The sequence below is a fragment of the Uloborus diversus genome, chromosome 8, assembly GCF_026930045.1.
Source record: "Uloborus diversus isolate 005 chromosome 8, Udiv.v.3.1, whole genome shotgun sequence".
NCBI classification, from domain to species: Eukaryota; Metazoa; Arthropoda; class Arachnida; order Araneae; family Uloboridae; genus Uloborus; species Uloborus diversus.
Window position 1 is genome coordinate 142,983,235 of NC_072738.1, and position 15,557 is coordinate 142,998,791.

Below are 15,557 nucleotides of genomic sequence, written 5' to 3' on the forward strand. Positions count from 1 at the left end.
TCATTTTCCTTTCCGTTTCTCGAATTTAGATTTAGCGGTTATCGGAAACATAAACAGTGAAAAATACAGTTAGCAAAAGAGGAGGGGAGGGGAGAGAACTGAACGAATGAGCTTCCTGAGAATTGAACAGGAGGGTACTTTCGCATAGAGCAACCGGTCGACCGCGGTAAACCGTCTTCATGTCATCACTACAACCAACTGGAGCTGTATCGAACATATCTGGAGTGATAAAAATTTAAAAAGGCTCAATGCAAAATATGACCATGAAATTATTGGCATTAATTTCTCCTCAAAACACTCGTGTGCGCAGTGAAATATCCAAATAGCATATTATTATTGCTGAATATCAGTGTAATGTCGAGTACGTCGCCACATCTTGTGCAATGTTGGAAGAAGGATTTATTCACGAATTGTACCAAGATTGTTGCTAAAGAATGGTCAAAAAACAGAATTAGATCCAAAAAACAATATTAGCTAATATTTCAGGATTGTAACTTCTCCAGTTATTGGCCAATATTGTGGGGCAGTCTTACTTGTTTTCACATTGAAAGCCATATCATTATACGTGTTATAGGGAGTGGCGGGGGGGGGGGAGCAGTAGGCGTGAGGCCGCATGCTCTAAAAAGATATGTTAAAATAAAATATATATATATATATATGTTGGAGGGGGGGGGGAATTATGTTTTTGAAATCGTAAATGAGCACACGCATTAAATATTTAAAAAAATTGATACGAATTGTGAAAAACTTCAAAATCAATCCCAGATCAGAGCAAAAAAAAAACACCATTTAATTTCTGAGCCTTTACAATATGTTAAAGTTTAAATAATGGGGGGGGGGGTATAAGCGCAGATTTTTATGGAGGGTGATGCTCTCGTGAACTTGGAGGGATTGCACCAACAAATAAATTTACACATTTCAAGAATTATATGAAACGAGATAGTAATGCAACACCTGCAAAACAGCTGATGCGATATTTTTTTTACAAAAGGCTGGGTATTTTTTTAATGCATAAAAGCTTTTGAAAAAAATTAAACGAATTAAAATAAAAAATATATACGGGGGGGGGGGACAATAAAAGGCCTGAATCAAATTATTGCATTTCTATGACAAGGTTACCTTAGCTTTAGTTATAGGGAGTGGCGGGGGGGGGGGGAGCAGTAGGCGTGAGGCCGCATGCTCTAAAAAGATATGTTAAAATAAAATATATATATATATATATATATGTTGGAGGGGGCTGTATCGAAAAGCTATTATTATTTATATCTATTATTTCATTTTACATTTCTATCAATTTTAATGGAGTCGATTTAACATTCCCTACTAGCAAAATTTCTTGCATCAATCTTGACAGATCTTGATATTATACTGACGGCGTCAATATTGACGTGTTTCATACTGCATAAAGCTTGCATAAAGATTAAAAAGCAATATTACAATAACAACACGTATGCAACATTGCATTCATCTTACAATATCAATATTGATATTACCTTACAATAACAACATTGCATACATGTTGATGCCGTCAAGATGTATTGATTTCATGCTGTCGCCGTCAAGGTAATTAGTACACAATAGAACAGGTGGACCTTCGTTGATACTTGCGCATGCGCACAGTTCTTTCTACCCGGCGTCCCTCGCATTGCTGGCACATCTTCAGTCGCACGATTCAGTCGGTTCAGAGGAGTTGCACGTGGCGTTGGCGTTGCGTTCTTTAGGCTTCGTTAAGTTGGTGTTGCTTAGTTATTAGTGTGGAATAGTATTATTTTAGGAATAACTTATGAATGACTGATAACTGCATTGGTTTATTAATAAAGTACTAAACAAGTCATATCGCAGACGATGTGCGATCAATGTTAGAAATGGCCGAAAATAACTTCTTTCGTCCCTAGACTTTGAAACAAAGGACATAAAGCCCAGAATTTCGTATTATCACTTCAATCTCATGAGTAAGATTAATTTTATTCAATGGTTATTTATGTTATTCTTTAAGATAAATTCATGTGTTTTGTCCATCGGATATTTTCAATGCTGACATCGTGACATCTAATTGGAAATGTACTTTATTGTATTTATTTACTTATTTATTATTTTGCTTTCTTTACTCTTAAATGTGTTATAAAAACTTCCGCAATTATTCCTAACTAGGCATTTTATGTCTTTATAATACAATTAGAAGCATGAATTTAAAAAAATAAGTCAAGTATTACGCAAAACGAAGAAACTTTCATTTTTTAAATTAAATTGCGAGTACTATTATAATACCTTTATATGAATTTCCGATCAGATGTCAGCTTTAAGAAAATATTCTTAGGCTAGAAAACTATCTTGAAGAATAACAGAAATAATTAAAGAATGAAATTTAATTCTCGAGTTTAAAGTGAAAATAATACAAATAAATAAATAGATAAAACACCTTGCTAACGTGCTGATTTCATACTGTCATGTCAATGTATCCTGACATTTTCCTGTCATATCAATACGTATGCAATATTACAAAAGCAAGATCATCTTGCCTAGACCTTGATTTCATGCTGTCATGACAACATCTTGATATTATCCTGTCATATCAATACGTATGCAAGATTACAAAAGCAAGATCATCTTGCCTAGACCTTGATTTCATGCTGTCATAACAACATCTTGATATTATCCTGTCATATCAATACGTATGCAATATTACAAAAGCAGCCTACCTTGATATTTTCCTGATATTATGCTGCATACACCTTGTCAGTCAATATTGTGGCAGCCTGCTGACAGCATAAATGGAGTAACATAACAACATTGAGGCAGCATTAATGCAAGATGATTTTTCTTGCATGTCAACCTTTATGCAATACTGAGGCAAGATATTTTGCTTACTGGGATTAGCTGTTTTACTAATTTTTCTTCTGTCAGCTACTTTTAGTTATGTGATTCAGAAATAAATAATATGCATTGGTCGGTGCACAGTCACAAGACATTTTTTCTGAGCAATTAATAATTTAATTAGGCACTTTTACTATGAATTAAAATTGTTATAAAACTAATAATTTTATGAATATAAAATACAAGTAAAAAAGAAGTATTATAAGTTATGTTTGAGCATTCAATTTGAAACCATACTTTTTTAAGAATGAATTCCAAGTTTTGATCACAATTCAACGTGTCCTCACGTTCCATTGAATGATATTAAAATATGATCTAGAAGGATTAGACTTTTTATCGATTTCAATAAAATACAAACAACAAACATTACATTTCAAATTCCAAGATTTTTTCCATTTTTAAAAATTTTGATCAATTTAATTTTTATTTGCTTTTCTTCACTCTGTAATTTAAGGAGGAGGGATTCATTCATATCTGATGTTTCATTTTCCTTTCCGTTTCTCGAATTTAGATTTAGCGGTTATCGGAAACATAAACAGTGAAAAATACAGTTAGCAAAAGAGGAGGGGAGGGGAGAGAACTGAACGAATGAGCTTCCTGAGAATTGAACAGGAGGGTACTTTCGCATAGAGCAACCGGTCGACCGCGGTAAACCGTCTTCATGTCATCACTACAACCAACTGGAGCTGTATCGAACATATCTGGAGTGATAAAAATTTAAAAAGGCTCAATGCAAAATATGACCATGAAATTATTGGCATTAATTTCTCCTCAAAACACTCGTGTGCGCAGTGAAATATCCAAATAGCATATTATTATTGCTGAATATCAGTGTAATGTCGAGTACGTCGCCACATCTTGTGCAATGTTGGAAGAAGGATTTATTCACGAATTGTACCAAGATTGTTGCTAAAGAATGGTCAAAAAACAGAATTAGATCCAAAAAACAATATTAGCTAATATTTCAGGATTGTAACTTCTCCAGTTATTGGCCAATATTGTGGGGCAGTCTTACTTGTTTTCACATTGAAAGCCATATCATTATACGTGTTATAGGGAGTGGCGGGGGGGGGGGAGCAGTAGGCGTGAGGCCGCATGCTCTAAAAAGATATGTTAAAATAAAATATATATATATATATATGTTGGAGGGGGGGGGGGAATTATGTTTTTGAAATCGTAAATGAGCACACGCATTAAATATTTAAAAAAATTGATACGAATTGTGAAAAACTTCAAAATCAATCCCAGATCAGAGCAAAAAAAAAACACCATTTAATTTCTGAGCCTTTACAATATGTTAAAGTTTAAATAATGGGGGGGGGGGGGGGTATAAGCGCAGATTTTTATGGAGGGTGATGCTCTCGTGAACTTGGAGGGATTGCACCAACAAATAAATTTACACATTTCAAGAATTATATGAAACGAGATAGTAATGCAACACCTGCAAAACAGCTGATGCGATATTTTTTTTTACAAAAGGCTGGGTATTTTTTTAATGCATAAAAGCTTTTGAAAAAAATTAAACGAATTAAAATAAAAAATATATACGGGGGGGGGGGGACAATAAAAGGCCTGAATCAAATTATTGCATTTCTATGACAAGGTTACCTTAGCTTTAGATAACAAAAAATGTGTGGATGTTGTTTATATTGATTTTCAAAAAGCTTTTGACAAGGTACCGCATGTTGCTCTTCTCAGCAAGTTAGCTGACATTGGAATAGGAGGAAAAACTTTACTTTGGGTTAGAAATTGGCTTACTGGTAGGAAGCAAAGAGTAGTTGTGAGAGGAAATCATTCTAATTGGAGTGATGTTTTAAGTGGGGTTCCTCGGGGATCAGTTTTAGGGCCTCTTTGTTTATTATATTTATGAATGACATCAATGAAAATATTTCTGGAAGCATGAATTGTTTTGCTGACGATGTAAAAGTTATGGGGATTGTCGAAAATGAAGAACAAGTAAAACAGCTGCAAGAGGATTTAGATCATATTACTAAGTAGGCAGATAAATGGGGTATGGCAGTTAATGTAGGGAAGTGTCAAGTGCTACACTTAGGTCATGGAAATAAGCGTATGAGATATCGTTTACAGGGTTCAGTCATAAATCAGGCAGAAAATGTTATGGATCTGGGTGTCTTTATAAATCAGGACTTCAAGTTTAGTCAACAGTGCAGTATTGCTGGTAACAAAGCCAACAAAATGCTTGGGTTCATCAATAGATCTATTTCAAACAAATCTAAGAAAGTTCTTCTGCCTTTATATAGGAGTTTAGTAAGACCTCATTTGGAGTATGCTGTTCAGTTTTGGTCGCCTTATCTGAAGAAAGATATTTTTGTATTGGAAAGGGTTCAAAGAAGGATAACTAAATTAGTAAGGGGACTCTCAGATTTAGATTATGATACCAGACTTAATAGGCTTAACATGTATAGCTTGGAGCAAAGGAGAGTCAGAGGGGACATGATTCAGTTACTTAAATTTATCAAAATGAAAGATGTAAATGGATTAAATTTTTGCGGGGAAAGCAGGACAAGGGGTCATTGTTTTAAGCTATTTAAATCTCAGGCTAACTTGGAAATCAGGAAAAACTACTACTTTAGCAGGGTCGTGGGCACTTGGAATAGCTTACCGGAAGAGGCGGTAATGAGCAAGGGAGTGGATAGCTTTAAGAGGGCCATTGATCTTCATTGGGGACTAATTAATTGACTAGGACCAGCCTAGCTGGGCCCAGAGCCTGTTGCTGGTCGTCACATTTGTATTTGTATTTGTATATACATGTAAATATTTTTTAAACATAAATATGTATGTATAAATAATTTGCTATGAACTCTGAAAAGAAATTACCTGTTAAGTTTGAAAATAGTAGATATGCGATTTTATCCTCATTTACCCAAGTTTATTAAATGGATTGATTGACTGGTCATTATATTCCTTATAGTTGAGCTATTAGGTACTATCAATCATCAGAGGTGCACTCTTAAATTTTCCATTTTATTTCACTGCAATGTGTAAACAAAATGCTGTCAGCATTTGCTAAGTTTTGTCATGCAAATGATATGTAACGAAAAAAAAAACAATGAATATATTTTGTTAAAAAATGAGAATTAGGACAAAAAAAAAAAAAAAAAGAAAAAAAAAGTACTGTACAAAAAAAAAAAAAATTTTTACAGAAAAGCAGTACTGGATCAGCATTTTGGTATCAGTGGCACCACAGCTCTCAATATTATTACTTTAAAAGATGGTTACTAAATTTAGAGGCTGTCTTGTCTAGTATTTTTTCCGCAATAAATATCTTACATTTTTTTCTGATATGCAAGTAAAATATACCCCCCTCCCCCCCCAAAAAAAAACAGTAAATAAAAGTTAGAAAAGAAACGTCAAGTTATTTTTCAAACAATTTATTATTTCTAAATTTCAAGCAAAATCTACGACATATGACATATGAATATATATATTAATATATATACTTTACTTTATTTAATATTGCTCTCTTACTTACTCGCCAAAATTTAACCAGACAATAATCAGGATGTGAATTGGATTTCTTTTAGCATTCATTTACATATTGAATGTATATATATATATATTTACTTATGCATTTATTATAGTATATGTATCACATTTGTCTTCTCAAACTAATCATATACAATATATAAAAAATTTTTACATGTAAGTAACAAGTTTTTTCATTTTTTTCAAATATGAAAATGACTGGCAACAATTAACCACATTCTTAAAAAGCAATCTTTACATGCAAAAATAAAGAATTCACACACAAAAATAAAGAATTTTGGAGTTGAAAATGCTGGTATTTATAACTATTCAAATAGAATAGGAATGTTTCAAAACACATTTAATGTTGTCAATATAGGAAAGTTTTTAAAATAATATGCATTGAAGAATAGTTTTTAAAGTTCTTTTATTTCTTAAGATACCACAATCAACACTATCATGCAGTCTTTCAAATTAATCATAACATTTCATATTGCAATCTAAAACCATTGGATAAAAAAATTCCAGTATAAAAGTTTTGAATAATTGAAAGCTATGTAAAAAGTCTGCAATATATGTAATTAATACTGCGTAAATTTTAACTTCATATGAGATTGTTTTAAAATTTGGAGCATGAAGGTTTTAGCAACCCCCTCCCCCTCTTCTTTTTTCTATGAATTAAACACTTATTTTGTTTGCTTGGAACTAAAGAAAGGCTTATAAGGTTATGATCTCTTTCCAGGATGAAACAAAATGATAAGTTTCCAAAATAGAGATATTTTTTAAATATGCTTGTCATGTGATTCTAAAGAATTTAAAACCTGGTGTTAAAAACTATCAGGATTTAAGTTTCAATCATAAAAATCTAGAAATTTTTATCATTCAAACCAGTTCTCCTCTTAACCAGCTACAGTCCCTGAACTTCCAAGATGCAGAAAGTTCTCAGCTACCATGTTGCATGAATATGCGGCATGTTGAAGATCCTTTGAGCGCCTAACTGACTTTGGCACTCTTGGCTAAATGAAATTCAGAGTGAAATTTCTTCTCGTAAGAGTCCAAGTGCTAATCCATTTGGAGGGAAATTGGCTTCTGTGATCCCTAATGTACTTGGCCGGCAAATGGTGAGAGGCCATCATATCCCCATTATATATATTTCTTTTTTACAAGATTTTCTGTTCTTCAATCACATAAAAGAGGGATAAAATAAATTAACGAGAGAGGTAAATATCAAACATAATATGAAGAAAAATAAGTGGCTCTCTGGTTTAACAAAGACGAAACTATAAAACCAAAAATTAGGCCGTATATGAGATTTGTAATGATCAATACATAAGTTATGTATTAGTTGATCAATGCCCTCTCTAAAGCTTCTGAATAAAATCAAATGAATATTTATAGTGGAGAAAATAAACTATAAATTGTGCAATTATATTTAAACCAAGAAGAGAAAAAAGGAAAAAAAAATAGAAACTTTATAAGAAAATATTTTAAAGATGAATAAGCAACAAATAACCAGCATATTCTAAATACAAAAGTAGCATATCACATATCTAAATTACAAGATCAAAAACACAGCAATCTTTTTTTTTTCTCATTCATAAGTATTCAAAAAATATTCACAGGTCAAAATGTAAATTTCAGTATAATTTACATTAGTGAAATTCCAGTCTAGTCTGGAAAATTTAAACATGCAAGCTATTTGATATTCAACAAAGAAATAAAATTTATAATGAACATTTTAACCAATATAATAATTTTTTTAGAAAGTAACAGTAAAAAAAACCAACAATAACATATTTATGTTTGAGAACAAGAAATATGTAAAATAAAGTATGAAGCAGTTCTAGATACATATGTTACAGATTTTATTAAGTGGAAATTAAAGAACTTGTCAAAAACCACAGCAATTTTAAAAGATTTTAATAATTTACTAAACAATCAAAAAGTAAATAAATAAATGAAATAAAAATAATAAATAAATGAAATAAATAAATTAATTAATTAAAAAAACAAAAAATATAAATTGAATAATGTTATTTAAGCTCACATTCATTCTAATTCCACATGTTTCTAAAAATGTAATTTTTTTTTTAAATTCATTAAAAAAATGCATCAAAAATGTTTTTGCTTTGTTTCACATGCCACGTCATAATAATTTAAATCTAGGAACAATTATAACTCACAAAAAACCATAAAGTGTTCAACACATTTAGGAAATTTTACAAACGTAAGTGAGAAAGTGTATTGAAAATTAATGAGGAAATGACATGAAAGAAAAGCATGATTGTATAACTTTTATGATATTTGTACAAAATAGTGATAAATGATGCTTCACATAATTGAAAACTTAATAAGAATTGCAATTAATCGTATAAATTAAACCTACATCAATAAAAAGGGCAAATTTTCAAATGCTGTTTTGCCATGTATCCAATAAATAATGCTTTATTAATACAGTATTTCCAAAGGCAAAATTTTCAATAGTTTAAATTAAGTATTTTTATAGTTTGAAAGTATCATTCACATTCCAAGACAAATGTAAAGTAAAATTCAGTGTTCTGACTTTTTATTTACAAGGAATTTAGCTATACTAAAAGACAAATTAAATAGAATACTGTTTCCATTTCAACCGCATACCTAACATGAAAGTATATGCACTTTTCTTAATAGAAGTACGTATTTGTTCCAATCAGAATACAGGGTGTCTGAATCAAAAGTACTGAATTTGAACAGTCAATTAAAAAAAAAAAGTTAAAGTGCTACTAGTGCGATGATGGGCAAATTTGGCAGCTGAATTCTTAGAGTTTGGAGGCAATTTTTTTTTCTTGTGTCTGAAGCACTTGTACTCATAATGAGTGAACGAAGGATAAAGTGGCATCATCGGAAAAGAAGCCAAAAATTATTCTCTGGTATGCAGAGCAAAAGCCGGTAATAACAGATTAACTTAAAACTAGAGGGTGTACGAATTAAATGTGCCGAATTTGAAGAGGTCGCTACACTTAACAGAGAGCTTAATAGCAGAGAGCTCATAAAGTTTTTAGAAAAAAATAAGTACACTTCCACGTGAGCTCCCATAGTAGCTTAGCAAGCAACCATAGTGGCTCCCTTAGTAGCCTTTTCAGTACACTTACGGTCTCGAAGAAAGTTTTGTGCCACTTGTTAATATTTTTATCCTGGGGTGAATGTCTTTTAGAAACATTCTCGTTAGAAATCTTCAGCACAAATCTGTTATTACGGGTTCGTATTCAAGATTTGTAACAAGAATGTTTCTAAAAGACATTCACCTCAGAATTAAAACATTAACCAGTGACACAAAACTTTCCTTGAAACCGTAAGTGCACTGAAAAGACTACCATGGTTGCTCGCTAAGCCACTAAGGGAGCCCAAATAGAAGTGGGACCCTGATTTTTTTATTAAAACTTTATGAGCTCTATGTTAAGCATAGCAAACTCTTCAAATTCAGCACATTTGATCTGGACACCCTCTAGTTTTAAGTATACGCCAGAGCTGGATCTTCGATTTTCTGAGGAGGGGTGCACATCTTAAAATTGACATTCTTGCCTAACTTCCTTCAAGTTTATATATCTAGTTTCAACAGAAATAATGCAGAAATAGGGTGCCGCCCACATCAGTTACTCCCCAAAGCAAAGGTCTCGGCTTGGTCTTTTCCTAGATGAGGAACTATATAAGGGAATACGGTTCCTTGAAATATTTGATCTTTGGTTTGTTATTGTAAAAATAATGCAAATTAAATTAAAATTGGTTCCAAACCACCTTTTTTTAAAAAAATATAAATGTGTGCTTTTTCAATTGTAATCTGAATTGACTTTTTTTGGCATAACAAAAATTCTGTTCAACATGACACCTACCTTATAAAAGTGAGTTCTCCCACATATTATTTCCCAACTACAATACAAGTATGCTTGTATAAATAATATAGGGTTTAACTAATATGAACAAATGTTTCATTTATATGAGCATTTATACATTAAGATAGTTAAAGTGTACAGTTCTAATCAATGATTTTTCACAGTATATTTAAATGCAATTCCACTAAGAAACTTAAAGAACTAGGAGTACACAGTATAAAAACTAAGGCTTATAAATAAAATAGAAACCCTGTTTTTAATGGTAAATGTGACGTTGTGTAAAGCTGCTGATTCAAATCAACTAAAACGAAAGCGTTTATGCAAAAGCTTTTAAAACAGATAGTTTCAAACTGTATGACATATTTATTTTGTGTTCTTATTCAAAATGAATGTCATCACCTTAATGTTTATTGATTTGAGGATTTGGACAAAGAAAAACACAAGACTTTAAAAATTCAAAAATACCTTAAGAGGTATCAGATTAAAATGAAATAAAACACTTCATCAATTTTAAATAAAATTTATAAAACCATTCAGTAAAAGAAATCTTACTAAGTATTTTTTTAAATTAAAAACAAGAACAGAATAAATTATTACTGTTCAAAGCAATATGTGAAATTCTAGATTTCAATTTTGTATGATGTCAAACAAACTTTTGACAGGACAGTGGCTTTCAGACTCCCGGAATATCTCAAGGGATTCCATGAGTCAAATTAACATTTCAATGTATATATGTTACTGTACAAATCTGAAATCTGGTAAATACTGATATTGGTGTGTCAATGTTGATATTCACTGGCTAAAAACATTCATTGTCGAAAGACCAAATACTTCAGTGAAAACACCAACGAAAGTCGACATTCTCCAATTTCGATTTTTCACAGTAATATCTTCATATCTATGAATTACTAAGTTTTTGTAAAGTGTTTACTATCTATTGTTATAAAAAATAATGAATATGAAATGAGACAGCAGATAACAACAAGGGTAGACTTTGACACTCAGTGTGAAATAACGCAAGTACACACTAGTCTTCAAAAATAAAGTCAGATATATCTACAGCAGGAGAATCCTCAAATATATAATAGTGAATTTACTGATCGAGTAACGCTCCTGACGTCTATTAACAATGAAACTCCCACCATGGAATGATAATTTGATAATATGTTTTGGTAATGTTCGACATGCAGGGAAATGCTTTATTTTGACAAGGCTGAACTACATCCGGTAACTTAACTGTGTTACTGGTAAAACTCATTTTAGGAGAATGAAGAAACCAAAAAGTGGTCAACAATTATCAGTATCGACTGGAGTTTAGGTTTAATCCACTGGCATTCGTATTAAAGTTTCAACTATCAAAATATCACTAAACAGGCAATTGTTTCGTTCAAATGTAGAAGCAATTTTCATCCATCATACCTTTGACAGGCAATTTTCTAGTAAATAATATTTAACATCAATTTTATGAAATTTTTAATGAAAAATATAATACTTTTTTTAATGTATTTTTAAAGTAATGTTGATATAATATATTGAGTTACTTTAAATATTAAACTAAAATATATCTTTCTACGGATAGATAAAGTTTCCTGAAAAACTTGACAGTTTCAAGGCTTCAGCGAAGAAGGGAAGTTTGAAGACCACTGTAATCAAGCAACGAAACCTTTTGTGCATTAATTTATTCTTATTACACAACACTTTTCTTTTTTGCAGACCTATGGTACAAAATTATTTTTTATAAAATATAACTACACCTGCACACAAAACTTAATTTTTAAGAATTTTTTTTTTTCAAAGTAACCTTTTTCTTTTTGATGCATTTTTCTCATTGAATTTATTTCAAGATTTTTAACAATACTTCCACAACCGTAGAGCATCCAAATTACCTTCTGGGTGGGGTTTTTGGTCATAACCAACCTATTATGTAAATAAACTACCATATTAGGAACATCAATGCATTAAAACCAAAGGTTCCGGGAGGGGATGTGACCCCAAAACACCCTGGCTGCCCCAGTGTTCCACAACTGTATAACAAAGAAATAAAATGAAGTAAACAAAAGTAATGTGTAACGATTTTGGCACAAACACTGAAATAATTTTTTTTACAAAATTGAGTAGTTACGGCAAGTCTATCTTTTCATCATTTTTTCTCTTTAAGTGTCCATAACCTATAAATTGACTATCTTGTAACTATCAATATGAACTGAAACACCAAATGTATTCTGTTTCGTTTAAAAAAAGTGATTATGGTAAAAAAGCTTCCCAGATGCTATTAACTGAATATATTTAAGTGAATATTATGTACAAAGTGCATAGCTTATTAGACTTGGATGAACACTTGCCTAATGTGTGCCAATTTCAATCCCATTTAGACACTTCTCCAACTCTTGTAAATTGCAGAAGACTTCTTTGAGAGAACTAGGTACATTTTAAAAATAAACAAGTATTGAGATTTCTTAAAAAAGTATATTCTATAATAAATATAAGGGCATACAATTTTTAATACGATAATATTTTTTCATACGTACTTAGGTACATATTAGGGTAGTTTGAAAAAATCATTTTTTTTATTTCGAAATTACGTTACCTCTCAAAAGTTGTAATGTAGTATCCTCAATTGGGGAAAAATTAAAAAAAAAAATCGAAGTTGATGTCTTCAGATGTACAAGGCGGCAAGTTTTAAAAAATATGTTAAAAATTGAAATTTTTAGAAAATAAAATTATTTTTTTGTATTTTTTCATGACCCAACAGCTATAAATTGTCAATATATAGCATAGTTTGATAAATATTTTATAGCTTTTACATAAGATCTTTAGTTTGTGCATACGCCTTAAATTGGGCTTCAAATTTCAGGAGATTTTAGCCCAATTTATGACATATGTGTAAACAAAAGATCTTATGTAAAAGCTATAAAATATTTTTTTAGATTCAAACTATGTTATATACTGAAAATTTATGGCTGTTGCTTTATAATAATATTAAAAATTTCAATTAATTTCTTTTTGAAAAATTTCAATTTTCAGCCATGAACTGAAGATGTCATCTTTGATTGTTTTTAAAAATTTTCCCTTATTGAGGATACCAAACTACAACTTTTAAGAGGTAACACAATTCCAAAATAAAAAAACAGATTTTTTCGAACCACTTCAGTATATATGCACGTGTGGTTAGACCTACAAAACTCAACATTCATTAAGGGGTGAGCAAAATGGAAATTTAAGCCGATATTTGAGTGAAAACCATTTTTGCGAATACAGTGCTTCCTTTACTATGTAAAAGGAAGTAAAAACAATAATTAAAAAAGCACTCCAAGTTCAAATTTTTGGCGCTAATAGGGATTGGACATACAGGGTGTCCAGCAAAGGACTCCCTGGTTTCAAAATTAAATATCTCGAAAACAAAGGAGGATATTGGAATAAAATAAACTATGTTTATTGTGAAACCCATAAAAATCATATACAGGAATACAGAAATTAGTTTAAAAAACTGCCAACAGGTGGCGCTGTACAATATAATTGCAATAGAAGTCTCCATAAATAGTGCTGTGAAGAGGTTTGTTGTTTCAGCAGTAGTTCAGTCTCTCAGATATGCTTACATATATGCTAGAAATTATCGTCCAACCTCTTCGCAGCACTATTCATGGAGACATGCAATTACAGCATGCAGCGCCACCTGTTGGAACTTTTTAAAACTAATTTACAAGTTCCGGAATATGATTTTTCTGGGTTTTACAATAAATATACCTTTTATTTTATTCCAATATCGTCCTTTGTTTTCGAGATATTTAATTTTGAAACCAGGGAGTCTTTTTCTGGAGCTAGTATGTTTGAAACAGCTTATTTCAGAACTAAAAATTCCTAAACTTGGAGAGTTGAATAGAGTAGTTTCTTGGGTGGATAAATATTTGCTTTGTGTTACACAACGTATGTGTGTGTGGATACTTGGCTGTTAACTAATTTAGTTACATGGATCAAAAGGGCAAGAATGCATTGATTGACAAGTAAAAGGAGGAACAACAACATAAATTTTAAAATATGTAAATTAGTTTATTGTTAAATTTCTGACTAAGCAATTTTCAGTAATTTTACACATTGCAAGGTTGACTGCAAAGTATGAAATGGTATAATCTGTTTCAGTTCTATTGTTGTTCCAAGTAAAACTGTGAAATTTGTAACTGTTTACTCCTGAATTTAAAATTTCTAGACATGGAGAGTTAAATATAGAAGTTACAGTGTGATGTAATGCATATGTGGGTATGTTGATAATTGGCAATTAACTAATTTTTCAGATGAAGCAGGAGAAAACTGAACACATCAATTGACAAATAAAAGAAGAGACGACAACATGATTTTTTAAAAAAATGCAAATTAGTTTGTTAAATTTTTGTTTAAGCAATTTTTCAGTAGTTTCACAGTTCAAGATTTCAAAGCCTGCAATGAATGGACAGTCTTTTTCTTAATGTTATTGTTGTTCCAAGTAAAGCTGTGAAATTTTGCCACTTGAGAACCAAAAAAAGTATAAAAATATGTGAAACAAACAAATAAAAAGAACTATATTTAACAACAATGTTATTACCATAAAACAGATAACAACCAACAAAACAAGTAATATAGCTTATTTTGCTTTTTAAAAAACAAATCAACAAATTTTAAATTGTGACTAGAAAAAATAAATAAATAAATTTGTAAAACCTTTAAAAACAATTTCTGAAAAGAAAAAGAAAATCAAAATAATTTAAATAGCATACCATAAAATAAGTTTCAAAAACATGGATATTCAGAAGAACCACATCAAAGATAACTACCTAAATGGAAAACTGCATAAGAACTGTAAAGGACACAAGAACTAAAATAAGTATCAGTACCAGAATCAGAGATCAAGTTCAACTGCTATCCAGATTTGGCTGGATTTAAATTGCTCATATGATATGAAAAACTTTGCCCCAAAGAGAGCATTGATTCAAATCAAAATTAATTGAAAAAATTTTGCATAAAATCTCATTAATAATATTTCATCAGATAATCTAAAATCATATCAAAAATGAATTCACTTGCAAGTGTGTCAAAAAAAAAATAGTTCATATGATTATTGTATGAAGGGCACAATTTCAATCCAAGCATTTTGTAAATCCATTTTCAATATTTCCAATTGTTACAAATGTGGAATTTTTCTAATTCACATAGGTACAGTCGACTCCCACTAGAACACAATTCAACTTAGGCGAAATGGCTATAATGCAAGTTTTCATGAGTAACAAATTCATAGCTAACGTGAATCCCTCGTTCACAACACGAATTGTTTTTGAAGGAAGAATCGGCTTTATTATT

At 30.9% G+C, this 15,557-nt stretch overlaps 1 protein-coding gene across 1 annotated transcript in view; it reads right to left on the reverse strand.

The window, feature by feature from the left end:
• Positions 1-3,359, reverse strand: part of LOC129227772 (cytosolic endo-beta-N-acetylglucosaminidase-like) — a gene marked incomplete in the record, with an annotated part of 35,865 nt that extends 32,506 nt beyond the window's left edge. The window contains 1 exon segment of the mRNA XM_054862379.1: positions 3,112-3,359. Coding sequence (XP_054718354.1) covers positions 3,112-3,168 — 57 coding nt within the window.
• Positions 3,360-15,557: the final 12,198 nt, after the last annotated feature.